The sequence below is a fragment of the Anomalospiza imberbis genome, chromosome 17 (genome assembly GCF_031753505.1).
Source record: "Anomalospiza imberbis isolate Cuckoo-Finch-1a 21T00152 chromosome 17, ASM3175350v1, whole genome shotgun sequence".
Lineage (NCBI taxonomy): Eukaryota > Metazoa > Chordata > Aves > Passeriformes > Viduidae > Anomalospiza > Anomalospiza imberbis.
Window position 1 is genome coordinate 13,896,761 of NC_089697.1, and position 27,182 is coordinate 13,923,942.

Consider the following 27,182-nt stretch of genomic DNA (forward strand, 5'->3'; position numbering starts at 1 on the left):
ATGCTATGAATTTACCCATGAAAGCATGGTTAATGTTTTCCCCCCATACATAAGAGGAAGAGAGAGACAGTCTCATTTGTGAGAAAAGAACTGGGAGTGAGAAATGATGCACTTTCTCAGGAAAGATATACAAAGGTCATGGGGAAATAAACCCCCCTGACTAAAAGCAAGAATAACATTTGTGTCAAACTGCTCTGCAATCCCTCATCCTTATTCGTGATACTTGAAACTTATTACTTGACTGAAACATCCAAACAACTAAAAGGATGCAAAATCAGTCACAAATTATATGGCTTTCCAGAATCTTCACAGATTTTCTTTGGGACTGAATGAAATAGTGACTTCTTTTAAAGACTGCCTATTCCCAAAGTAGATTTCCTTATAATTTCCTACTTCTGCTATGTTCCTTTGCTATTTTCTGCTCTGAAGTTTGGGTTTGATCCACTCCTGTGCTCAAACAGAACAGCAGGTCCTCAGGAAGAATGTCAGGATTTAAATAAAGCCATCCAATGCCATTAAATGTGGATCGGGACAGTAACCAGTATCAGTCAGCTGCACATTTGACTATTCCCCCCAGAGTTCACCCCTGTGATCAACCCCCTGTCCTGAGTAAGGGCAGTAAGAGCTGTGCTCAAAGAACCATTTTTACACTGCACACTGCTCTGCCCTTTTCTTCCTGAGAAGATTTATCTCTATTCTTTAGAAACAGGAAGGAAGAGCTGTCACTTGAAAATATTAATCCCAGTCTACCTTTATCTAAAGTGTGGGAGGAAGGGGTAAAAAAGAGCCAAGATCAGAGATCAGGACAGTCTCCAGGGAACTGAACATTTAGCACAAACAAGAAGCCTGGCAAGGTTGCCTGCTCTCAGAATAAGACAACAGGGCATGTGGGTACTTTTAAATTTGTTCTACAGATAGGTGTGGAATCGACAGATTCAGGGAAAAGCAGTGACTTTTATACACACACAGATGTTTGTATGCACTTAAGTAGCTTTACAATAAAGAAAACAAACAGAAAATCCATGAAAAACAACTCCAGCCACCGTAAGATTTTAATTATCCACTGCCAGCAATTACCTGGGTAAGGATGTAGCTCCTTTGGGCCTCTTCCATTTTTATCAAACTAGCATTGATATAGTCATTGTCACCTTGGTTTAGCTTAATTCGACTGTGATCAACTGCAGCACAATTAGAAAACAGTGGTTAATGAACACGGAACACAGCACAGTCCAGGCACATCCTCATCAGGGAGGGGTCAAAGAGCTGAGCTGAACACCTCAGCAGGGCAGGGAGCACAGCTCACACTTCACCTCCCAAGAACACACTGCAAGAGTGAGGCCTTGGCATCTGAAATGATCCCCACTGCAATCTGCAAACCAGATCACACTGATCTATCTATCCATACAGTTGTCAAGTTGCTGGTTTTAATTAAATCCAATTACACAACTGCTTATCTCTTCAGCTTAAACATGCAAATACAGCTTGTTCAAGGCTGTTAAAACTTTGTCTAAACATATATTGGGCAAACAGGACAGAGACCTTTTATTCTTATAGGTATTTAGCTACTGTTCCCCACCTGACCACCCTTTCATGTACAGAAAAAATGATCAAAATTAAAGAAATACAGCAAATGTAAATTATTTGCTCTTTTGTTAGTCACTTGCTCAACTTGGGACTAAAGAAACCAAACCACACAATACACACAGGGGTTCCCACATTTTGCAAGAAAGCAAACAGACTGGGAACATGATTATCTAAAGGCAAGAAGGAATTTGTTACTCACATCCTCAAATATCAGACCTGCTTAGTAAAGCAAACTACGTGCAACATTGCTGTTCTGGTTAACTGCCCCAAAGGCTTCAGGAGCTTTTAAGCACCAAGCCAGAAGTTCTGTGCCACAGAGCAGCACTCTGGCCTGGGACAGCAGCTGGACATCTGCCCTGGACAGGGCGTGCTGAGCTCAGGGAGTGCTGCACCCTGAGGGGACACGTGGCCCAGGACTGGCACTGTCCTGGGCAGGGAAGGCTGCTCAGAGACCTCCTGGCAGCTCCCTGCACTGTCAGACACATGAAATATTATTTCTGACCAGAGCCACGGAGCATCATTTCTGCCCATGTGACTGCAGCCCGAGGCCCTGGATGCCAGCTGTGGCCAGGTGGCAGTGGGACTGTCCCCGTCCCCGTCCCTGTCCCTGGGATGACAGCAGGAGAGCCAGGATGCAGCAGCACAGCGAGCTGTGCTTGCACAGGACCCGTGCCCAGAGGTGCATTTCCCCCAGCACAGGGCACACAGCCATTTCAAAAACCCAGCTGTGGCCTGGGAGCACCCGCTGTGCTCCTTCGGTGCTGCAAGGAGCTTAGCTTTATCTCGGGCAGAGTTCTGAGCCACACTGCTCCCAGCTCCCAGGAGGGGCACGCTGCCACCTGTGCTGCCTGGCAGGAGGCTCTGCTAGGTGAGAGCTGCACAGAAACCACCCCTGCAACTTTAGAAATGCTGCTTCAGCCACCGTTCTTCTCTAGCAGGACTCAAAGGTAAAGCAAGTTTCTTTCTTCAGATTTCTGCCCACAAATACAGACCCTGCTGTGTGCTGCCCTTGTATAACCCTATGGATATAAAAGCATCCTGTGACACCAGTCTGACAAATAAATAAATATAATCAAAAAGAGTTGTCTTGGGTGCTTATCCAGCTAACAGAATCTTGTCCTTACAAAGAACATCTAGCTGTGAGAAGTCATTAGAGGTCAACAGTCTTACAAACAATGGAAAAGAAAGTGTACTTACAGGGGCTGACATCTCTGTACCTATTTCTATTTTTGTTTCTGGGATGTTTGGCCACTTTACATGGAAAATCACTGGCTTCATGCCTGATGTCCTGAAACAAAAAAAAAACAAAAAACAAAAACCCACTCTGTTATGTATGAATCCATGTAATTTCATACCATTAGCTATTTTAAGACAAATACCCATTTGACTTCTCATCTTCATGTGAGGAAATTCTGGACAGAAAGCACTTTGGGCCTCATATTAAGAATAGAGTTTAAATTTCTCAGAATACAACACTAACATTATTTATTAAAATATTACTAGTTTGCATAATAAAGTAGCACAACATTCACCAGACATTATGCCTTTCAGCTCCTGAAGGAGCAGGGTCTCTGCCTCAAAGCACTTCCACATAAACTGCTTTAAGCCCTTGTTTGCAGCATCAGTGAAAATATCAACCCTGCTTCTGAGTCAGCAGCAGTGAAAACATGCATTGTGGTAGAAAAGAACTTTTCTGCCCCCCTTGGCATCACACTCACACAGAGGTGGTTTGTCTAAGACCACTTTCATCATTATCCTGAGCTATCAGCACCATGTCACAGAGCTGCAATGGCAGAAGGCGGTTGTACTCCATTCACGTGCTCAGCTAAAACAGATGCAGCACTCAAACAGATCACCAGGCTTCTCTCAGTTTTTTTTTTTTTTTCAGATATATAGAATAGCTCAGCTATCTGAGACAACTTCAGAAGTAAAAATAAAAACAATTCTGCTGTCCTTGGACATTAGTCCCAATTTGCTGAAACAGAATTTCACATTGTAAATAAATCCTGTGTAAGCACAGTTCTGCATACAAAGAATTGTGTCCAACACTCAAGATTTTTTCAAGTGGGCCATCTACTGCAGCACATTACCTGTTTATCTCTTGTGCTGCATTTTTCAGGTATGTACCAATTTACCCTGAATGCTACATGTCAGGAGAAGAGTTCTGATTTACATAAACCTGCCCAAAATTAGCACAGTATTCCAAAACTGAAATAAGGGCTGACGTCAGCTGCCAGCTTTTTATAACTGAACACATGGCTGCCAGTATTTCTGCTCATGAAGAATGCAGTCTGGAGAATAAGATCTGGACTGCCACAGTCTAATATCTCAAACATGAGGCAGCTAAAATGGGTGTTTTCAGAAATCTGTCTCTGACACTAGGTTGGTGACTTTGTACTTTACAGGGATTTATTCTTCCCTACTGACTGTACAGGATTAACAAGAGAAAAAAAACAAGGAACTAGGAAAAATGGTTTTCTAGGTCACCAACCACATTTCCCAAGTGTGTGTTGAAAATCCCTAACACCCAATACCAACACAACTCCCCCCCACTCAGGATTCATATTATAAAAGCATCAAAATGCAAACCAAACCAAGATCCCTACGGAATTTTTCTGTAAATACTGGGCTATTTTAGCAACAGCACTAATACACAGTTTCATTTCACAGCATTAACAGATTTGATAAAAAACTGTCCCCTCTTTTAAAAGTAAATGGATCAAGTGCTTCTTTACAAAATGGAATTATACAAAGGAACTCTAATACAAAAATATTACACTGAAGCATCCACATGTATGTGCACACACAAACTACTGCCAGTCCCCAGGAGTTCCACAGATTCCAATACCAACATCAAGTATTTCAGGAACTGAAAGTGGCAATTTATTATGCAGGGAATAGAGAGCTGGCTATTACCTCACCAGCAAATATCCCATCTTTTTCAAGATGCCACACTGCCTAAAGGCACTTGGAGAGTAATGGAGTTCTAGAGACACTGAGCTCCCACAGGCCCAGAGCAGATGGAAAGGCACAAGTCACTCGTGTGCCTTCAGCAGGCTATTTAAAAACAGCAGTGTATTTCTGGAGCATGTTTCAAGAAACAGGAAAAACCACGGGGTGGGGGTGGGATGGTAACAAAAGAGGGATGGAGGCACGGCAACAGGCAAGCTGCTGCCTGGTGTGAAAAGCCAGCCAGCACCCAGCACTCCACTGCTGAGCGTGAGGAACACAGGAAAATAGGAAATCCTGGGGAGCAGGCATGCCTGCACATCAGACAGGGCATACTCTCCTCAGCAACGTGGGAGGAAAGTGGGTTGGAGTTTTGGTTGGGGTTTTTTTTGGATACAGAAGTTGCTAGAACATCTAAAGTGACCAAAGAAAATTTATCATCCAAGGTCACTTCCAGGGTACGAAGGTGACTTTAGTGGAAATGCAATTGCCTTCAACAGAGAACACGGCTGGAGAGAAACAACCCAGTGCCCACAGGAGCTACCCACAGCAGCTGTGTGGCCACTGCTGGTCCTGGTCACTGCTGGAGTCACATCATTACTGACACCACTCAACTGCTGTTAGGGTAGGTCCAGAACGTGCTCAGAACAGTACCACAAGGTCCCCATGCTGGAGAAACCACTCATTCACAGCATGGAGTTATTTACTGTGCTCTGAGGAACCTGAAGCCAGCGATGTCACGAGAACTGAAGGTAGTGGATGAAGGCAGGGATTCATGAAGTTACAAAACACCTCCTTGAATCACACCCAGTCACACTGCAGAGATCCTGCCTGTCAAAAAGGAAGCTCGACATTTCATTTAAAAGGTCGTGCAATTTAAAACTTTAAAGAGGAAGGGCTAGAGCTGAAGTCAGTTTTCCAAAGTCAAACGCTTTGGGTTTGGAGCATGAGTCACTTCATGCCACTCATCTCCTGGTTTTAAGCCCTGTCCCCCAGATACTTCAGGGCTGGAAAGAGGAAGTCTGCAGAAGCCCTGTTCGTCAAACGGGAAGTTCCCGTAGCTCTGGGCACAACGGCACATTGGGCTTCACTTTCCCCATCCTGTTCAGATGCCAGCAGGAGATTCAGAAAGAGAAGATGCACCTCAAAATCTTCAAGTAAATATTACGTTAGACCACAGGAGGAGGTGGCCATGCCATCAGCCATTCCAGCACACTGTGTAGATTTGTGTATCAGTATTTAGAACAGAAACTAAAGGTGCAGTCTCAACGTCTTCAGCCTCACCAGACAGACTCCCAGGAAGCCTTGCAGCAGGGCTCAATTTGATCACACTATTTAATTGCACCATAAACCCTGGAGCATATCAGACTCAGAGATAACAATTTACTGTCATTTTAGCAGTTCTGCTCCTACGAGAAGCAGCAAATGCCAAGATCTTATCAGGGGCTACAGAGTTGCTCCTAATCCATCTACTGAGGCACTCACACTAAGGACAGCAAAATTTATATATAAAGACTTATATAAAAAAGTAATCTTAGCTTAAAAAACAGATTTCCTCTTAAAGCTGCCACTGGAAAAAATGATGACACATGATACTGCTGGAAAAGGTGGAAGAGTAAAAAGTTACAATAAAGTCAAGTGGAAGGTGCTCTTTCCCCAAGATGTCACTCAGGCTGGTTTCAGAATGGAAATACCCCTACAATCCAATGAGGTTGCAAAGACTTGTAGAGAAGAGCACAAGAAAACCAGCAAGTACCAAGAGATCCACAACAAACACCCACTTTACACAAATGGGAAAAGCTCTGCAGATTCAGCATGGGAGAGAGCAACCTGAGGCCCTGGACTCCCCAACAAAGAACTTCATGAAGATATAAAGCACACAAGTGCTCATGTAACCCACTTTGACAAGGAAGATTTGATTTCATATCCTCTATGAAGCTTTACAGCAGGGTATTTCGGCAAGAACAAGAAATGAGGATGTAACTTGTAGGTAAGAGGAAGGTCATCTAAAGATCAGATAAATGAACAGACACCTGCATCACACAACATAAATCTTAACAAGCAGCTGTAGAATTTTAGCCAGCTAACTGAAACAAATGTGGATTTTAATACCCTTTAAAAACATTTTATCTGGTCTCCTAGCTTTGCTTCTAACTAAGATATGGTAGTATTGATTTCCTTACTAATCTCCCTCAAAAAAAAAAAAAAAAAAAAAGAAAGAAACCAGTTGCCTGCTGTGTGAAGCTTCTTCCTGAGGTTGAGCAGTGCAGAGAGGAAAGGACAGGCTTGTTTAAAGTTCAACACCAGTATTACACGAGGTTCAAATAAATAAATAAATAAGAAATCACACAGTTGCAACACGGTTTCCTAGAAAGCCCCCTGCTAATTCAGCACTGCCCGGGCACTGTGAGCCGCCTGTGGCACCGCGGCGGCAGAGGGTTTGTGACACCAGTCAGCTGCTGGGAGCACGGAAATAACCCCCCAGGAGAATGTAAACTGGGCATGACTGCCATATTAAATCATATCAACACGAGGCAAAGTGGGCTCATTTTTCCCAGGGCCGTATTTATCACAGCTAGCAGGTATTGCAGATTGTCCCTCACCACTGACCCGCTCAACACGCCTCACTGGAGAGGCTCCTGGCAGCAAATCCCCGGTCCTGTATTGCACCCACTTGATCAGGGAGGCAACTGCACACTGTAAATGCTCACTTTAACACCTGCACCTGAATGGCTCTCAGGGCTCGGCTGTACTTCCAGAAGGGAGAAAGCCACAGACTTGTGCCACTTCCAAACTTTACCAGGGCATTTGTTTTGCACGTTCCCAGAAGGAAGGCACTGCTGTCAATAAACAACAGCAACACTGCACAGTTCAGCTGCTCAGATTCTCAGATTGCCTCAGTGTCATCTGCAATGGGCAAAAAGTGATTCTTCAGTTCTCGTTCTTATGAATGTTGCAACACAGACAGGGAAATCAAAGAGCTAAACTCTAGTATCAGGTTAAAGAATTACATGAGACTTCTCAAATTTCAGTAAGTTCAAAATATAGTTTGTCCTTGAAATTTATGACCCATAACAGAAGAAGTTCAGAGCTGCTGGCAGGAACATTCTACTTCTGCTGTTTTGTAGCCATGTACTCACTGCCAAAACAGGAAACAACTGAATGGAGCATCAGCGTAAGACAACAAGTCAAGTTCCCTTTTTCTTGTTCACATCCATCTCTGGTTTTTCCTCTCAGATACTCAATCTGCTCCAGAAGTGCATCTTGGACATTATTGGAAGGATAGAGACGTTTGAGAATGCGAAATGGCTTTTTCTTGACAGCTGTTGTGCAAAAGCAAAGCCTTGCTATCTGTATCATCAAACAAAGTCAGTGCCAGGAAATAAACCACACTCATTAAAGTGTCAAGAGGTTCTAACTCAGTTGCTCTTCTTCTCTAAGAAAAATAACCACCACGATGAGATCCACATCTTGATTTGCCCAAACATTAGGGGTCTCTACATAAAGAGTTCTGGTTTAACCTCATCTCCAACAGACTGGTGCATCCCACAGACCAGATAGCCACAAAACTCCTAAAGGAATTTAGTCTGCCTAGCAAACCCAGGCCTTAATTTTTTTGCAGTATGGGTTTTGTGTGAGTTTAAAAATGTATCGTTGCTGGCCCGTAGGGTATTCCAGGCTTCACAGACTGACAACTGTGGTTATAAACAGTCCTGCTTTCCTAGATACCTAATATTTTCATTCTGACATCTCACAAGCCATCTAAGAGCATTATAGCTTTTACAGAGCTACCACCACCAACAAAACCCAAGGCTTTGGAGGCTTCAGAGGAGAAAAAAAGACATGAACCCCGCAAATGCTAGAACGTGAGGGATGAGAAACACTTCTCACACCCTTCCATGTGCTGCATAACCAAGGTATTTTCTAGAATTTAGACAAGCTGCAAATGGCATGTTTCAAATTGGAAACAAAAGGACATGAAATGCCCCCCGCTGCAGGTAGTTTAGAGTTTCTCAAGAGGATCTCTGGCTTCATGAAGTAGCAACCATGGAATAATTTACCACGGAATTTTTGCCTATACTCACTCAGAGCCCTTTACTCTCTTTCAGAGATACTGTGCTGATAACCTCAGTCAATGTTAAGAAATCAAGACAGTACTATCTCCTCCAAATCTTGCATAATCCATTATCACCATTCTCCCAAATCTTGTATAATCCATTACCACCATGTAATCTTAAGATAAATGAACTAATTTGATTAATAAGTAAATAAGATAATCAAATGTAAGTCTTGCTTCCTCACCAGGTAGCACATTCAAGGTCTTACCAGTTAAAAGCTAAACAGATCTTTACAGATTCTTTTTCCTTTTCTCCCATTTTTGATCCTAGTGTATGCATCCAAGACTCCTGGCTCTGGACACATCCTGCTCTTCTATTCAGTTGGGCACAGTGCCCACTGAAAGAATATGAATTTCCAGAATATCCGGCATTACCTGCATCTGAGGAGGAATCTGAAAGGCCACTGCAGAACTAGGTATTGTCCCAGCAGAGAAGGACGTTATCACCTTCTGCCTGAAGAGATTCCAGGACATCGCTTAGCACTGGATCTACTGTCACAGTTGAAGGCCCCCTAAATCAGTTGGGAAGATCATTAGCACACTCATCTAACGACCTGTGCCAGCCCCACTGCAAGGAGCAGGAGCACACAGACACAGAATGAGCTCTGTGGGCTCCATGAGTAATATCACAAGTGAGTTTGAAAGCAACCAGCCCTAAGCATCTGAGCTCCACTCTTCCTACTAAGCCTCAATGAAGTTGTTAAAAAAGAGCCTTCACTTTAAATTAAGACCTGCACTTCACATGCACTGAGCTACAACTGAAACTCATCTGTGGTGTTTGTGTCCTTTCACCTTTTCCTGGAAAGTGTGTTGACTAAAAGCCAAACAAACAGCACAGCACTTTAGCTGCTTAACAGACAAACACCACAGTCATTTCACTCGGGACAAATATTTTAAAGAAACAAAATAAGATTGCAAAGGTTCGATTTATTTTTCAAAAAAGAAATGCCAACATTCGTGTAGTTGTCTCATCAGCAGTTTAAACTCACAGCATCATTTTTAATCCTTTTGGAGATTACATGAGTTTAACACGTCTAGGTTACCAATTGGTATCTGAAAAATACTGGTCAGAATAACAGATAACGAGACAAGTCCAGCATTCCCCATCTACAGCGACATCTGCTCACCTGTGACATGCAGAATTTGCTGAAATACCAGCACTGTCGAAGAAAAAAGGGCAGTTTGCCATTCCCAAGTGATCTTAACCTTGTTGAGATAATTTTCAACATAAGGTACCAGATGTGAGAGAGCTACTTGCCTAGCACACAGCATGACCAGAAGGTACAGAGAAACCCCAGCTCAGCCTGAGAGCATCACTGCAGCGAGGCCGTGCCCACAGGAGCTCACAGCCACCTTCCCGCTGTTATGAAATTAGCCATGAAAGCAGAACAGGGCCCAGAGCTCCCAGCAAAGGGTGATTCCCCAGACACTGCAGCTGCCACGACACACGATCCTCTTCCCTCCCCAGGCTGCCAGCACTGAGCCCACTGCTGAGCCTTCTGGGACAGGAGCTGAAGGAAAAGGACAAGTGTTTCTAAAGCACTCCCAGAACACCAACCACACCTTCCTGGGAACACAACCTCACCAACTCATTAGCTTTCCCTTTCGTCCCTAATTGAAACTAATTAGGGAGCAGCCACAAGCACCAGGGAGTTTAGTCAGGAGTGAGGCTGGGACTACCTCAGGGACAGGTACAGGACCCACTAACACACAAGACCTGAGCAGCACCTCTGGTGTGGCTAAAACTTCCAGCTACTACAAAGTCATCATCTCTCCTAAATCCATCATTTTTGCTTATCCAGCAGAGATAAATTATTTGTCAAGCTTTGGGACATTCTATAGCTCTAATCCTCAAGGCAATCCCAACAAGTCAGAGAAAGAGAAGGCTTTTTAAATGGTCTCCCAGTGGTGATGTTGGGCTTTTTTTCAGTTTGATTTTATACTCATACATTTAGCACCAGGACAATTCCCTGGAAGGCATGTGATTCCCTGAATAAGATCACAAGGATTTCTAACTCTGCATTTAGCAAACATTTAGGACAATGCTTCTCACACTTCTCTCACACTTCTCAGCACTGCTTCAGTCGCAGAGAGGTGGGGGAGTTCCAACAGAAGAAAACAGACACCCCTCCTGAAAGGTGCCATTGACTACATTGAAGGGGTTAACAGTAATGAAGACCAAAGAAGTTTACATTCCTACTTGAAAACAGGAAATAATCTCGCCTCAGAAATTCTGGTGGGTGCTCAAAATAAGTATGACAAACTAGGTGGAATCAGAGATGCCTACACAGAGACAAAGTCAGAGCAAACCCTTCACCGATGTCAGAGAGGCCTTACAGAACCACACATGCCTCAAAACAAAAAATCTGAGCTGTCAAAGAGCTCCACGCTTCCCATATTTACTTATCGAGCTCATTACAAACTCAACAACTTGACTTGGCACCTTACAACACCTCCCAAAACCACAGGCAATGCAGTGAGTAATAGGGGAAGCAGCAGACTTCGTACACTCCAAGCCTTATCATCAATTCTTTGTGTTATGCTGTTAACACACCACCAGCACTTGCTGCAAAGGGAAAACACGGGCTGGTTGTGAGAACGTGCACGCACATAATCCTTTGCTCATCAGAGACTTAGAGCTACAAAAACATACTTCTAGGGTTTACAAAGCAAAATACCACACATTTTTTCACATCGCTGCTATTGTCCTTTGAATACCCTAATGTCAAGTTTGTTGTTGCCATCACATTCCAAAATAAACATCTCTGTCTTCTTGGACTGCTGAAGCATTAAAGGGCTTCAATGAGAATGAGACCTTACTCTAGAGCAGGGGTTTTGATCTACGCTCTCTCTTCCAAACAGCCACTCGTGACCTCCCTGAGGAGTGGTGCCCCCAGACAGGACAGGCAGCAGCAGCTCCTGGCTGCTGTAAGGGATGCTGCTTGTGCTCTCCACGTGGATTCGTTCCCAGCAGGGATGCTCCAACTCCTTAGTTTCTAACTTAGTGTTTCTCACTACCACTTCAGGAACCCAGCCCTTTGCTGGAACCAACAGCTGTGCTGGGACAGCTCTGGAGTTCTCCCTTCAGCAGGGAGGCCATTTCTCTGGGCAATTATTTGCAGGCTCTTGTAGGAATGCTTTTTTTCCCTGGATCCTGGAGAAAAGGGGAAAAAGCTTTAGATGAGCTCCCCTACCCCATCATGAGCACTGTGGAAAAAAGAACTGGCCCTGAAAGGGAGCAGCGTTCAGAGCCAGGCCTGGGAACCCTGCATTCCTCTTGAAGTCTTGGTGAGAAACCTCTTGTAAATACAAAAGCACCTCTAGATTAACTCTCAGTGGCATATTTCTGTATTTTCCGTGATGATACAAAGCCAGAAACCAAAGGATTCTTACCTAGGAATCAGAACTTCTGGAGTTTGCCTCATTTTTATTTTCTTGACTTGAGTTGGTTCAAAAGTCTCTTATGATCATGGAAACAGGATTTTGTGAAAACAGAGTAAACTTGCAAGCCTCATTTTCTACCCCCAACACTGAATAAAACTAAACTCAGATTTTATCTATTATAATTTATAGGATAGAGTAAGCAAGCTATTGGTGTTCACAGAAGAAAATATGAATTACAATGGCTTTTCTTTAATATTTATCTGGAGTTAAACAAGTTATATATGCATTTAGAAAGTACAGCCAGTTAAAGCAGTTTTAGACACCAGCTTGCCATATGCTATGTTAAAATTAGACTGATTTTTTTTTAAAAAAGGAACAAATTTATGCATGAAGTAGGTCTATTCAGTTCTCAGATTTTGAGGAATGCTTTTTCTCATCCAGTAATCTTTGCAGAAAGGTCCAAACAAAGCTTAGTAGATAAAAGAAACTTCTTCAGAATGTGATTTTGAGGGTATCTTCACAATATCTCACAGAACTGCAAACACTTTGTTCGATTTAAAAAGTAATGGACTGGTTGCACTAAAAATGCTTATTGTCAGGGTGATAAATACACAATATAATTTTCAGAAGTAATAGCATGGGTATCATTGAAAACTAGAGACCTTGTAAGATGGCTAAAAATAGTAATTTGAATTCCTAGCTTAGTCAGCTTGGCCAGAAACAGCTGTGTTTACTGTAACCTCTAATTAGTTTGCATATTGTAAGAGCCCCAAAGATTTTTTCTCTCTCCAAAACCTACTAAATTAGCCTTCACAGCACAATGCTGTTACCACACCAGATGCAACAGAATGTTTAGAGACTTCCCACTACTCTTTCTGAAATGTTTCATTTATAAAGGCAGATATTCTCATTTGATGAGGTAAAGGCCAACTCCCCTCCACCTGCAGCATTCAGAAGAGCCTGCCTTGAAAGGTAAAGGCAAGGTCCAGTTCCCAGCTGCTTCAGATGAGAAGAAAGGTCCTGGTTCTAACACAAGTAAGCTGTTCACTACTATGAAACACAAAGCAAAGTCAGAAAAACAAAAAAAAAGGCAAATTTCTCTTCCCTCATGGCTAAGGGGTGTTGCATAAACAATTTCACTGACACTGGGTACTCCAACGTGAATTTAAAAGCTAGACTGAACTTTCTAATGTATATGCACACGTTAATGAAACAGTCACACCATTACTACAGTGGGGCACATGCTCAGTCCATGTCAGTGTTGTTTTTCTATTTAGAATACTATGGGAAAGCAACAGCCGTATTTCCAACTTTCTATTAATTCCATAAAAATTCTCCAAGATATAAGGTTGTATGTAGAGGAAGTACCAATACACACCAGAAAGGGAGTGGAGGAATTGTAAGGGAAATTGTGAACTCTGCTTTACCTATTAAAAATATCATTATCTACATCTTCTTCAGTGGCAAACTTCATTTCCTTGAAGATGTTTGTGCCGTGTGTTGCTTTACTGGCTTTCTTGAGATGCAGACTTTAAGTCAGATGTATGAGGGGGAAAACTGAATTTATTTAGTATCAAGGAACCCCATGCATTCAAAATTATGAACCATATGTTACACAGGTACCAGCTCCATAATGCAAGTGGGTCTGCATTCTATCTACAATTAAGGGTATAATTGTTCTAATCCATGGCAAAAGAATGTTTCACCACGTTGGCCATTAGTAAGGAGACAGGCAATGGAACTACAGATTCATTCTGCCAAAGCATGCTCATTACACTGCGACTAAAAGCTTTTTATCATTTCTAACCTAACAAGATTCCAAGAGTTTAAAGAGAATGTACAATTACCAGGATTGCACAATGCAGGTTCATGCCTCTGCATGCAGGGAAAGGTCAAACTTGAGCTTTGCTCCTGCTGCAGAACCAGCAACCAGCCCTGCTTTCAGTAGCTTTGGTTCTCAGCATAGTGACCAAATTCCTCTTTGGGAACTTAAAGTAGCTGTAACTGGTTAACTACCATTTCCAGAAAGAAGTTTTAAGTATCTTTTCTTAAGAAAGGCTTTTGGACAGCAATTGAAGGAACTTGCTGGATTACAAATTTGCATGAACAGCTTGCTTCAGTTGGGATCTGTTTAACGTGGTGGTTGCAGTTATAATTACAGATGCCCACTCCACTGTACTTAGGATATTCAAATTTGGAAAGGAAAATCGTGGTGATGATTAAAACCATACTGAATTCACTGAATGGTGCAACCTACAGGTTGCCAAGCTACTGCAGTGCACACAAAAACCTGCTGAGAACAAACAGTACTGCTGAAAACAGATGTTAGATAAAGCAGAATTAGGATACTCCTGGTTTTCCACATGACTGTCTAATTTGTGTTTAGGAAAGCAACCTAAGTTAGCGAGGTTAATATTAAACCTTACAGCATTCTGAGCTGCTCAGCTCCCAGTCCCAACACAGTTTGGGGTGAGGCAGACACCGCTGCCCACACCTGTGGCACTGGCGTGTCCTGCCGGGGCTGCACGGGCACGGTGGCAGTGATGGGGACAGCCCAGCCCCCAGCTGGCACACCTGTGTCCCCAGCCCACACCTGTGGCACTGGCGTGTCCTGCCGGGGCTGCACGGGCACGGTGGCAGTGATGGGGACGGCCCAGCCCCCAGCTGGCACACCTGTGTCCCCAGCCCACACCTGTGGCACTGGCGTGTCCTGCCGGGGCTGCACGGGCACGGTGGCAGTGATGGGGACGGCCCAGCCCCCAGCTGGCACACCTGTGTCCCCAGCCCACACCTGTGGCACTGGCGTGTCCTGCCGGGGCTGCACGGGCACGGTGGCAGTGATGGGGACGGCCCAGCCCCCAGCTGGCACACCTGTGTCCCCAGCCCACACCTGTGGCACTGGCGTGTCCTGCCGGGGCTGCACGGGCACGGTGGCAGTGATGGGGACGGCCCAGCCCCCAGCTGGCTCTGGGGCAGGATGCCTGGACACCTCTGCCCTGCACCAAGGTTTAAAAGAAGCTGCACATAAAAGCACAATGTTTATGCAACTGCTTCCAGAGTAGTAAACTGCTCTAAGGGTCAGAGAGAAAAAGCCAATACACTTTCTGGAAAGGAAAACTTAACCCTTAAATACTTACAGCAGAGATGTAAATGTGTAAGAAAATCCACCTGTGGCCAACAAGCCTGGGAAATGGCATAAAGACAACCCCTCCCATAACCCCAAACCAGCCAGACCTTACAAGCTAAAATGTATTCAGTATTTTCAGTTCTCCAAGCTGCAAAGCAATGCTTCAAGATACTGACAGAACCAATCCTGTGTTATTAGAGGATGTTTGAACTGTCACTACAGGACAGAGAGCTTTCATGCCCTCTGTCAGGACATCTTCTCATCTGAAAGCAACTGAGAGTTTATAAAAACAAATGTCAGTGTTAAACAGGGACATCACATAATCAAGACAAATGCTCACAGACATCCTAATGCAGGACAGATTCCCACTCTGCACTCCAGCACATGAAAAAGACTGCAAAACTTGACAAGCCAGGCCTTCAAAGGACTGGTGAATGCTCCCCATGCTAATGAAACAGACTGCAGTGAGAGTCAGTTGTGTGCATCAGATGAGATAAACAGTTTTGCCACTGCATACATCTACTCATCCTGTTAGTTAAAAATAATTAATTCTGAGAACTAAACCAGCTGATTTAGCACAGCCAAGCAACCCTCACAACTTCTACCTCTGGTAGTGGCAGTATCCTGTCTGGAAACACATGACTCCTATTACTTCCAGCACTGCTTGCCAGCCCAGACAGTGCTGCACTGAACCCACCACACCCCAGGCTCCACCAGACTCTTGCTCATCGTGTTCCACTTCCTGCCAGCCAAAGCCAGTTATCAGTTGTGACTAAACATGCTTTATCATTTGATGTCTACCTCAAATCCTCATTTGCAGCTGTAGAACAGATCTGGAACACTTACAGAAAAAATAATACTAAAAAATGCAGTAAATATCTTTAAATAAACCCTTCACATCTATCACAACCCTTTCCATTCCCCATCCCCAAAAGACAGCTACACCAAAGGCTTCTGAGCACTGATCCACAAATAAAGGTTATCAACGATCAGAATCACACACAAATGCCTCCTTTAATATCAACACTGCTGAGGGCAAAGCATTTTTAGATTATATTATCTTCTGTAAGTATTTCAAGACAATTTTGCCTGTAGAGAGAGTTTAATATGCAGAACACATTGTTAGCAAAGACTCTGGAACAAGAAAAGCCAAAATATGTAGATGTTATTACATTAAAGCAATAAATGTTTGAATGCTTGCTCCTTACTGAGTAGCAATATTAACTTATTTCGCTATTCTTAGAAGATAATAAGCACATAACAGTTTTACCACCCCAAATTTCATGTGGTAGGGAACTCAGCAGGCAGAGCAGCACACAAGGAATTTCCTGCTGTCAGCCAGTCAGTCACAGAGGAGCATCCTGTACACTGGATTGTGTGGGTGACCGAGCAAAGCCTTGTCTGATGGGCTTGGCTCCCAGTGGAGGCTCCTGATGGTCAGCTTAACACAAATTACAAACACAAAATCAATGACAGATAAGATGTAAGGCAGTAGTTTCCATGAAACCTTTCTGCTCCGTCTGCTTCCTGACAGCCTCTAAAAGACTGGTAAGTTTAGACCTCTCCACTAATGCTCTCACATGGGCTAATAAATCCAGGAACTTATAGCTCTAAAGATTGCACATATTTTCAACCTCCTGTTCCAATCTTTTGCCTCTACTGAGCACCAGATGAGTCTGATGGACACAGGGCAAAGAAGCTCCAGAAGCTGAGGGCCCCTGAAAAGAGCCCTGTTCCTGAGCCCTTCTCCACAGAAGGGCTGAGCACCCTAAGCTTTGCACCTCCAAGTGATCAGACCTTCCCTCTCCCCAGGCCAGCACTGCCCAGGCTGCCGTGCCCTGCTGCTCCCAACACGAGCCAGGTGCCACACGCTCTCCTGGTTTATCTCTCAGGAGGTGTGTCAGTTATCAGGGACTGCTGGAGAGCAGAAGGCAAAGGGAATGATTTCCAAAGGGAAGTCACTGATGAGCCAGGCAGGTAACGCTGCTCAGAGCCAAACAGCACTGCCCCAGTGCTCACACCAACCCCAACCCTGCAACTTTAGTGCCCTACCGGTGCCACCCCAGCTCAGGAATGTGCAGGGATCAGAGGAAGGGCTTTCTTGGCTCCCAACACACGCTGTCCTGCACACATTCCCTACAGGAGCTTTGAAACAGCACGAGGGCAGACCTGCTCTGCTCATGGAACACTTGAGGCCAGTTCTGAGAAGGTTTCAATACCGGGAATGAAAAAAAGTACAGGCTGAAACACGATTCTTGTTCGTAACATCCCACAGACCACGAAGCTCTAGGTAGCAACTGCGATTTACCGTGAAAATTCTCCATTGGCAGAAGTTTAAGAAAGAAGTGACAGTGTTGATTTCCAATTTAATCAAACTCTTAAGGAAGGAAACAAAAACATTTTCCAGAGGTGGGTGGCTGTCCACCCCCACTCCTTTACTGGGTAGAATTCCCCGTATCTCTTCCACTTCCAGACATATGAGGAAATTCTGTCAAACGTGTCAATATGTATTTTAGCTGTTTAAGAAGCTATGTAGCATTTTTCCAGTTCTTGCTCCAATGACCCACCCTTTCCTTCTTTCCAAAAGAAGTTCCTCTTACTAAAACCTCTTGCTTGTGTCAGAGTTGTGTTTTTCCTGTAGCCCCTATCTTTAGTCACTGATGGCTGTGCAAATGTTAAGAAAGAAGATACAATTCCACATGAGGATGGCAGAGGTTCAGTCCTACTTCAAGCAGCTGCAATGACTGTACAGAAGACTGGAAAAACCAGGCCCCACACAGTAAAATGGAATCGAGATCTTCTGAACGAGCATGGGTTATTTTTCCTGTCAGAAAAAGGAAGTATACTCTTCCTTAGTCAAAGATGCATTTCTAAAATAGATTTCACATTTTACTTCCTGCCATCGCATTAAAAGGTCACGCTGTTTATGTTACTGTAACCTGTTACTGTGGGATCAGGAATGGTATAAACAAGCAATTCTCATTGAACTGTGCACAGGGGAAGAAGGTTATGAGAACATTCCTCTCTATGTGTAGAACACTTGTTCCATATAAATACAAAGAATCTGAGAAACAGAGTGTCTTTTGTAGGATGGCTCTCAGCATCAAGTACTTGAAAAATCCAGTACTTGACAGAAGCAGCATAAAATTCTGGGAACTTCAGATACAAGCAAAAGCACCTGACAGATCACAAATATAATAGCTGCCTTAAGGTCAGAACAGTACTATGTAGTAGCATTTTGAACTGGCAATTATTTTAGTACATGAAGTACAGAGAGCTGTCAGCCCAGAGGGGAGGGCTTTCTCTGCCTGCAGTGCGGTCTGCCCAGCTCCACACTCACCCCTGTACTCCACAGAGGTCTTTCTGTAATTGCCTAAACTGGCAGAACGCAAAACCTGCTGTATTGTTACTTTATTTTCTATTTCTGTTGATGTAGAAACTGTTTGAACCTTCTAAGGAAAAGAAAAGAACTGCACAGAACAATGCAAATCTGATTAAATGATCTCTTCATCATTGGTGAAACAGGTAAATCTTCACCACTGATCTCTTCACCCTCAGTGCTGAAGGTGACTTTCAACCCCTTAAACTACAAGTTCCTAAAGCATCCACAACAACCGAGAGCTGACACAACTGTACACATGGAAAGTGTACAGAAATAAAAGTAAGAAAAAATAGAAAAACATTTCTGAAAGTTTCATATTATGCCAGCTCATTTTCCTTCCCAACCAGGATGTAAATTTTTTTGCTACTGTTCTATGAACCTGCTTTCTTAAATGCAGAAGATACAACCCAATTTGAAAGTAGATCAGCTATCACTATTAGCAGAATCACATGCATTTCCAAGAATCACTTTTACCAGTTTTTCTTGGTATAATATGACAGGCAAGCTGTTGAATCTGAGCTATATTCTGCGTGGGTGAGAGAAAAAGCACATCTGAATTCACAGAGTATGGTAGAAAATGAACTGGCATTTGTACTACACGATCTACAAAGTGAACACACAAAGGCATTTGGATGCTCTATCAAAGTGCCTCTCCCTGTCAAACCAGCAAGGGCATGTCTCCTGGCACCAGAGAGGAAAAAACCACCTCTTCTGCAAATCAACGTGAAACAAGTTGACCAATGACTAAAAAACCCCCAGAAAACCTCAGTGGTAAATGCTGCAAACATCCAAGCTCAGCCACCAGACCAAGTGTGTGTTCCTTATGAACACTGCAGAGGAGCAATCACTTAGTAAGGAATCACTGAGTATCCTCAAGTGTTTAATGAGGCTAAATTCACAACCCAAACACATACTTAGCTTATGCAAGTGACACTGATCTAAAACCTGGTAATTCTCATGTTTACAAGAAAGTAGCAGTGATATTTCAGTGTAAGCCACATCTTTTGAAGGCTCAGCTACAGAGAACCCTTGGAGAAAGTCCATTTGCAAAGCAAGTATTACAGGAAAACATTTAATTTTAATGTTTAGTTAACTGTAGGATGAACTGTTATTTCAAACCTACCCAGTATATTTAGAAAGTTATTTTAGTTTGAAAAATATTTGGCCTACCACTACCACATTTTATTCTCTGCTTACAAGGGCTATTTCTATTTGAATTTACCATCATTTGGCATATGGCCAACACTGCTTTCTCCTTAACAGTTTTCTTTCATACATCTGTGCTTGCAGCACACAGGGGAAACAACAATACCATGTGGAAGAACACACTAACACCATAAAACCCTTCCAAAAATGCTCAGAAGTAGGTGAGCATTGTGTGTACATTGTATGATTTCTAGATTTTTAGCAAAAGATAACCATAACAGGCTCCATTTTTCCATGCTCTGCTTCCAGCAAGACTATCACAGAAGCTCTGGGTTCAAGTATTTAAACTCTGTAGAAAAAGCAAGATTGAGTGGCTCAGTAGCTTCATATAATGGGACTTACCAATCTCAAATCTGCCAGCAGCAGACACAACTGGTGCTGCTGTGAAAGAGCCAGCAGTAAAGCCTAACCCAGGCAGCAGAGAGCCCTGAGCCAGTCCCAGGGGCACAAAGGTGCCATCACCTGCAGCTGAACAGCAGCTCTGCTTTGCAGGGAGGATCCTGACTTTGGGAGCCACCGACACTTTGCTTCTGCATCACTAACCCTGCACACATGTAGGAGGACTCGGTGTACAGCACAGGAAAACATGGAATATCTTCAGCTTATTGGAGGAACAGAGAGACTCCCTGCTACCCTGAGCTCTAAACCAGCTTTCCACAACCAGAGCCAATTATGCTGAGCCTCAAATGAATCAACAGAGCACAAATTGAGCAGTGGCAAGGCACTGCATGCAGAGACCTGCAGCTAGAACTGGCAGAATAAAGCACAAAGATGCATTTACAAAAGTCATGTTCGTGCCACAATTTATCTGCTGCTTAGCACCCAAGCAAAGGAGTAACCCAAATGCTTTCAGACTGCAGCCTGCAATCTTGCTGCAGCTTAAAAACCAACAACACTTCTAAAGCTTCCTGTCCATTGACTTTAAATACACAACACAACCACACTGTTACAATTCTTCAGGGTCAACCATTTCACAGTTTACTTACAGCATCAAAATTCATCTACATAAGAAAATATTCTACAAATATTCTTCCAGAGATAGTGAATACCTAAAAAACTTCCCACGCCTTTTACGTCTTGACAGAGGGATATCCAAAATGTCCACGATACCTTTCTATCTTCCTCCCATAATCTGAATTAAGTTCATTAATTTTCATAATTTGTAGTATTTTAGTTTAGCTTAGAGAGGTTTGAAGCATTCAAACATTCATGTTAATATTTGGTTAAAATACCATCAAAAATGGATAAAGAAACTGAGAACAGTTATTTACAGGCCTCAAACCCAACTCCAACTACACTTCAGCTTTCCAGAGATAGGTAGATCTGTTTTCAGGATACTCACTTCCAAACATGCTGGAAAATCGAAACTATATCCAGCTCTTATTACATATTCCACTAACTATACAAACTAGAAAAGAACTAAACATTTTAGTTTCATTTTGCTACCTTCACACAGAAAACTCTGCATGAGCGGTCCCCAAACGTCAGCTCTACCTTCACCCATAGTGAATGGAATCCCCAGTTGAATGGTACGTCAGTAAATAATTCAGAGGTATTTTACTGCTCCTGATAAGCACATCAAAGTTAATACCATTGGCCAACATACTAAAGTCAACATATCTGGTTTATTTAAACACAAGAAGCCACTCTATCTGTATTTGAGGGATGTGTTTTTAAGATAATATTTCATTCTATCGCCCTGTGTAAAAAGTTAGAAACTAAAGTATCTCCTAAAGTTCTGAACGACTTCTGCATGTAAAATTACTATGAAAATCTGATCCTGCACTCACTGTGAGCAAATGACAATCCAGTCATTGTTGTTTTGATGATATCCATCCAGTTGGTTTGATATTCTGGACAAATATCTACTTTTCTTCCCTTCTCTAAGAGCCTAAACTGTGCTTTCCTTAGCTTTGGGGTATGGGTTTTTCGTTGTGACATCTCCAGAGTGAATGCTTCTCATTCCAATAGATACTTCTAATGATATTTCTGCAGGGTGCATATCATTCACATACCCTTAAGCATTTGTTTTCTGTTGCACACCTTTACCGCAGTTAGTACATGGTAAAGCTCACATTCCTCTAACTTACTGTTTTCTGGAAGAGGATTTTAATTTGAATGTGCCTTTCTTACACTTATGTTTCTCTAAAACACAAGCAACAGCCAGAACCTTAGCAATTCTTTTTCTCACTTGGATCCCTGAACAACCTCCACAGAATCTCATGGCTCATAGTTCTTGTTACAAGCAAATCTAGAGGAAAGTAAGGGATAGAAACAGGTATTAAAAACCAAACAAACATTCAAAAAAACCCTAGAGTAACAGAACAGAAAGAACTTCATCACTGTTCACCCTGATCTGACCAGCTGTACAGAGAATGCTTCCACTATTGTGCAGTGCCCAAGACATGGTCGTCACAAAATCACCTAAACAAGGTCCTCATTTCGAAATGTTTGTGTCCCCATCCTGGGATTACTTCTGCTGAAAAAAGAAGGTCATCTAAATTCTGTTCTTTCACAACTGTACTATCATAGCTGAACACAGCTTCCGCTCGTCCAAAAAAAAGAAGCATGGACAATTTTAACCCTTCCAAGTCATGTGGCACCCAGACACGTCTCCCTTAGCCACACCTCCCTGTCTACTGCTAATTCCTCCTGGAGATGCTGTGCTGTATCTCGAGATAACACACTGAGACAAGGAACACGGGCAAGCTGCAGAATGCTTCACCTGCAGCACTGGTGAGCATTTCTGGATTTCAGCAGTTACAACCACAACACTGAGTGCCAGAAGCCCGTGGTACAATTACCCTGGGGGAAGATGCTTTTCTGCACCAATCACATGCACTGCTCTACTTACTGCATTCTTCAAGCAAAAACCAGCGTTGTAGGAAAACTGCTTTGCTAATGTCACAGCTCAGACACCAAATGCACAGCTCATAGAGAAGTACACTGTTCTTCCAGATGTACACGACCTGCCAAGATGCCATTTCCAACAGCTTATTTAAAAGCAGGATGCAGTTGAGAAACTGAATTTCATGACATAGATGCACATATTTACTAATCAATCAGGGAAAAAAAAAACAAGTAAAAATCCCACCCCCTGTGCTTGTCAATAGTTGGATGCAAATCAAAGAATCACTTCAGTCCTTTTTAAAACTGAATTTTAGTCCTCAATCAAGGCTCATGCTGTGCTACAGTTTGAGCAGGCCACTGAGTCATATCATTCAAAGAGAGCAGGACAAAAATATCACTGAATGCTAATCCCTCATTGAAAATGGGCCATTCCCTCATTCTACTTAGATATTTCACTTCTGTAATTAAATTGTACCTGTAGAAACGTACCACTTCAATTACAAAGCTCTGTTACTCAAAATCATTTCCTGAGCACTAAGCCTGCAACACACCAAATCATCCAGAACAGTTCAGCAAAAACATAACGTCATAGATCCACATGACGTTCAACTGATACAGTCAGCAAGCACTGACACTCGGCAGGGAAATGTAGGAAATGGACCTTGTGAAAAGCAGGCTCAACATGTCATGCTTATTCTCTAAATGCCAGACAACTGAAGATGTTCACCCTGCAAGCTATTGCTGTTAAATCTTGCCTGCTGCGATTCTGAAACTGAAGTCCTTTTATTTCACTTCTATACAACTCCTCTCAATGGTCTATTGCCAGAGAAATTCACACTGAAAGAAACAAAGCTCAACGTCTATGTTGCAAACATGAACTTCAAGTCATTCATTTATGCAATATACCAGCTTAAACATTCAAATGGATGTTACAGCAACGCTGCCTGATCTGACTGAACACATCCGCCCAGTCATTCATGTATTTCAGCTTCTCTTAAACTTCATTTTAGATAAAGGTGTGAAGAACTTTTTAAAGATAAAAGCACGAACTTCTGTGGCTTGCATGCGAAGCCGGATCCAGAAGGCAAATACTATTGCAAGCATTAACGTTTGTCACAGTGTTGCTTTAAATATCACAAAAAAATCTAAATGCAGTAAGCGACACAATAAAAGCCCAGTCCCAGCTAGCTGCACAAGCATTGCTAATACGCTGTTTCAGGCTCTGTTCTATGATTAAGGTGACTGAAAAGCTAAATGCATTCGATGCCCCCTTCGCTGCTTCTCTGGTCTAACCCAAAGGCAGATGGGACGGACTCGCCGCCGGTTCGGGAGGGGCAGCTCGAACAGCTCCTGCGGACCCAGGTCCCCGCGGGGCTCCAGCGGCGAGCCCGGCAGCGCGGCCGAGGATGCGCCCGCGGCAGCTCCTCCGGGCGGGCAGCGCCGAGCGGGGCCGCCCCGGCCGGGCCCGCGGCTGCAGCTCGGCCGGGGTGCCGCCCGCCCGGGCAGCGGGAGCAGCTCCCGGCGCCCCCTGAGGCGGGGAACGAGCGGGGAGCGAGGGCGGCGGGCAGCGGTGCCCGCGCAGGGCAGGGCAGGGCAGGGCAGGGCTGGCCCGCGGGGCCGGGGCAGCACCGGCGGCATCGCGGGAGCGCTCCCCGCCCGGGGCCGGGGCAGAGCCGGCCGGGCGCTGCCCCTCACCTGGTAGATGGCGGGCCAGCTGGCGGCCTGGTCCAGCCGCTGGAACTCCTTCTCGATCTCCATGGCGGGGGCCCGGCCCCCCGCGCCGCTCCGGCTGCAGCTGCTGCCGAGGCCGCGGCGGCTCTGCCCGGCCCCCGCCCTCCCGCTGCCGCCGGAACTGCGCACCCGCCCCGGCGACGCGACGTCCGGGGCGGCGGGAGCGGGGCCGGGCCCGCCCCGCGGCCCGGGGGGCTGCGGGGGCCGCGCCGGGGGCAGCGCGCTCCGCCCGGGCCGCCGCCGCGCCCGCGGCCCCGCGGCTGCCGCCGGCTGCGAGCGGGGCGGGCCCGGGGACCCCCAGCCCCCGCGGCCCCGGGAGCGGCGGCCCCGGCCCGGCGGAGGGGCCGCAGGGCGGCGGCGAGGACACGGCGGAGCGGAGCCGCTCTGCCCCCCGCCGGGCCGGGCCGCCGGGAGCGGCTCGGTCCTGTGCTCAGCTGCGGCAGGAGCGCAGCGCTGGCGTTCTCCTGCGGCCAGGGGCGTGCGGAGGAAGGGCACGGAGGGGACCCGCGGAGCGGTGGCGGTGCCACATGTGGCAGCGCGGAGGGCTTGGGTGCGCGTCCGTGTGCTCGCTTAGCGACGGGCAGCACGCTCTCTCTTGCTGCGGTCAGAAGACGGAGAGGGAGGGCTTTCACTCCTGCACGGTCTGCAGACTGAAATCAGTTGTGTCGGTTGCCCCACACCGTTTGATCTAAGGAAACTGACAAGCTCCGGATGGTATTTGATCACCTGTTCTTGGCGCTCGCGTTCCTACTGCGAAATGGGCAGTGCTATCCAGATGCTATAGTCCTGTCCAAGGAGCTAAACCTGTCAGTCTACCTCAGCTTTTTCATAAGGCCATTAATTTCCAAATGAATGGCCCTTATGAAACACTCATACACACACATCTCAGAGAGCCCCCATCCTTAGTCCGGGATTTGAAATCCAGATATTCCAACCATACAGATCTAGATACCCCAAGTCATATATCCCAAACAAATTGATATTTGGTTGAAGATTTCACAGAGTAACCTCGAAAATCAGTGTATCTTGCATTTCTTCATAAATCTCTGTCCATCACAGAGGCAGTACTTGTGACAGGTAACATTTTAAACGTGTCAGTCTGGTTCAAGAAATGATTTTACTAAATAACCAGAAATTTTTGAGCGGGTAGACTACTTCATTTATATTTGCTTTTATCTGTATATGCCCATATAAAAGAAGTAAGAAGCAATTTGCAGAGTGACACACATTATGACTCTCGTTTTCGTGAAGCGCAGCAAATTGATGGATGGGCTACGGAATTCTGGCTTTCCTTTCACATGCAATGATATCCAGGGCTAGAAAACTGAGACCCTCACAATGTGCAGATACCAATTTATGCCAAATCATAGAATCCCTCCCAGACCATCAAGTCCAAGCTGTGCTGGATGCCCACCTCGTCCCCAGCCCACAGCTCTGAGTGCCACCTCCAGCCCTTCCTTGGACACCCCCAGGGATTGGCACTCCAACCCTCCCTGGGCACTTCCAGTTCCTGACCCCACTTTCCATGGGGAAATTCCTGCTTCTGCCCACCCTGAGCTCCCCTGGGCCAGCCTGGGGCTGTTCCCTTTCCTCCTGTCCCTGTTCCCTGGAGCACAGCTCGACCCCCGGCTGTCCCCTCCTGGCAGGAGCTGTGCAGAGCCACAAGGGCCCCCAAGCCTCCTTTTCTCCAGGCTGAGCCCCTTCCCAGCTCCCTCAGCCTCTCCTGGGGCTCCAGCCCCTCCCCAGCTCCCTCAGCCACCCTCACAGCACACTCCGGACCCTTCCCCAGCTTTGTGCATCTGCTCCGGCGTAAAAGCTTTATCTCTTTGGCAGCTTGTGCCCACAATCTTCAGGTACCCAGTCCTAGGGAGGGCATTGGGATGTTCATGGGGCAGCCTTGTTTGCTGGACCCTTTGTTGCCTGACCAGCGTGGGAGCAGCAGCAGCTGTGAGGGGCCGGTGTGGCCTCAGTGTCCGCATGGGGAGCGGGACAGGAGCCGGGCAGTGACCCTTGGCAGCGGGGACAGCCTGGCAGCGGGACAGACTGGCAGTGGGACAGCCAGGGAGTGGGGACAGACTGGCAGTGGGGACAGCCTGGCAGTGGGATTCAGCTGGGACAGACCTGCCAGGGGGCAGGTGAGCAGAGATGAGAGGGAGGGCAAGGAGATGTGACACCAGAGACCAGACTGGGACTCAACGCCAGGCTCAACGAGCCATGTCAAGCCCGTGGTACCTCAGGTGTGTAAGGGCTGAGGGGTCACACAGGTGTGTGAGGACTGAAAGGTTACACAGGCGTGTGCGGGCTGAAAGATTACACAGGTGTGCGTGGGCCGGGGTCCCTCAGGTGTGTGCGGGCTGAAAGGTTACACAGGTGTGTGCGGGCCAGGGTCCCTCAGGTATGCGCGGGCCGGGATCCCTCAGGTGTGTGCAGGCTGAAAGGTTACACAGGTGTGTGCGGGCCAGGGTCCCTCAGGTGTGTACAGGCTGAAAGGTTACACAGGTGTGTGTGGACTGAAAGGTTACACAGGTGTGCACGGGCCGGGGTCTCTCAGGTGTGCGCGGGCCGGGATCCCTCAGGTGTGTACAGGCTGAAAGGTTACACAGGTGTGTGTGGACTGAAAGGTTACACAGGTGTGCACGGGCCGGGGTCTCTCAGGTGTGTACGGGCCGGGGTCCCTGAGGTGTGCGCGGGCCGGGGTCCCTCAGGTGTGCGCGGGCCGGGGTCCCTCAGGTGTGTGCAGGCTGAAAGGTTACACAGGTGTGTGCGGGCTGAAAGGTCCCTCAGGTGTGTGCGGGCTGAAAGGTTACACAGGTGTGCACGGGCCGGGGTCTCTCAGGTGTGTACGGGCCGGG

At 45.6% G+C, this 27,182-nt stretch overlaps 1 protein-coding gene across 1 annotated transcript in view; it reads right to left on the bottom strand.

The window, feature by feature from the left end:
• The window catches only part of PTPN1 (protein tyrosine phosphatase non-receptor type 1), a 32,122-nt gene extending 7,663 nt beyond the window's left edge, over positions 1–24,459 (bottom strand). Inside the window, exons 1-3 of the mRNA XM_068208093.1 lie at positions 24,295–24,459; positions 2,782–2,872; positions 1,078–1,178 (exon numbers count right to left, since the gene is read on the bottom strand). Of these exons, the coding sequence (XP_068064194.1) occupies positions 1,078–1,178; positions 2,782–2,872; positions 24,295–24,357 (255 nt within the window). The 5' untranslated portion in view covers positions 24,358–24,459. The remainder of the gene's footprint in view (positions 1–1,077; positions 1,179–2,781; positions 2,873–24,294) is intronic.
• Between the last annotated feature and the right edge of the window lie 2,723 nt (positions 24,460–27,182).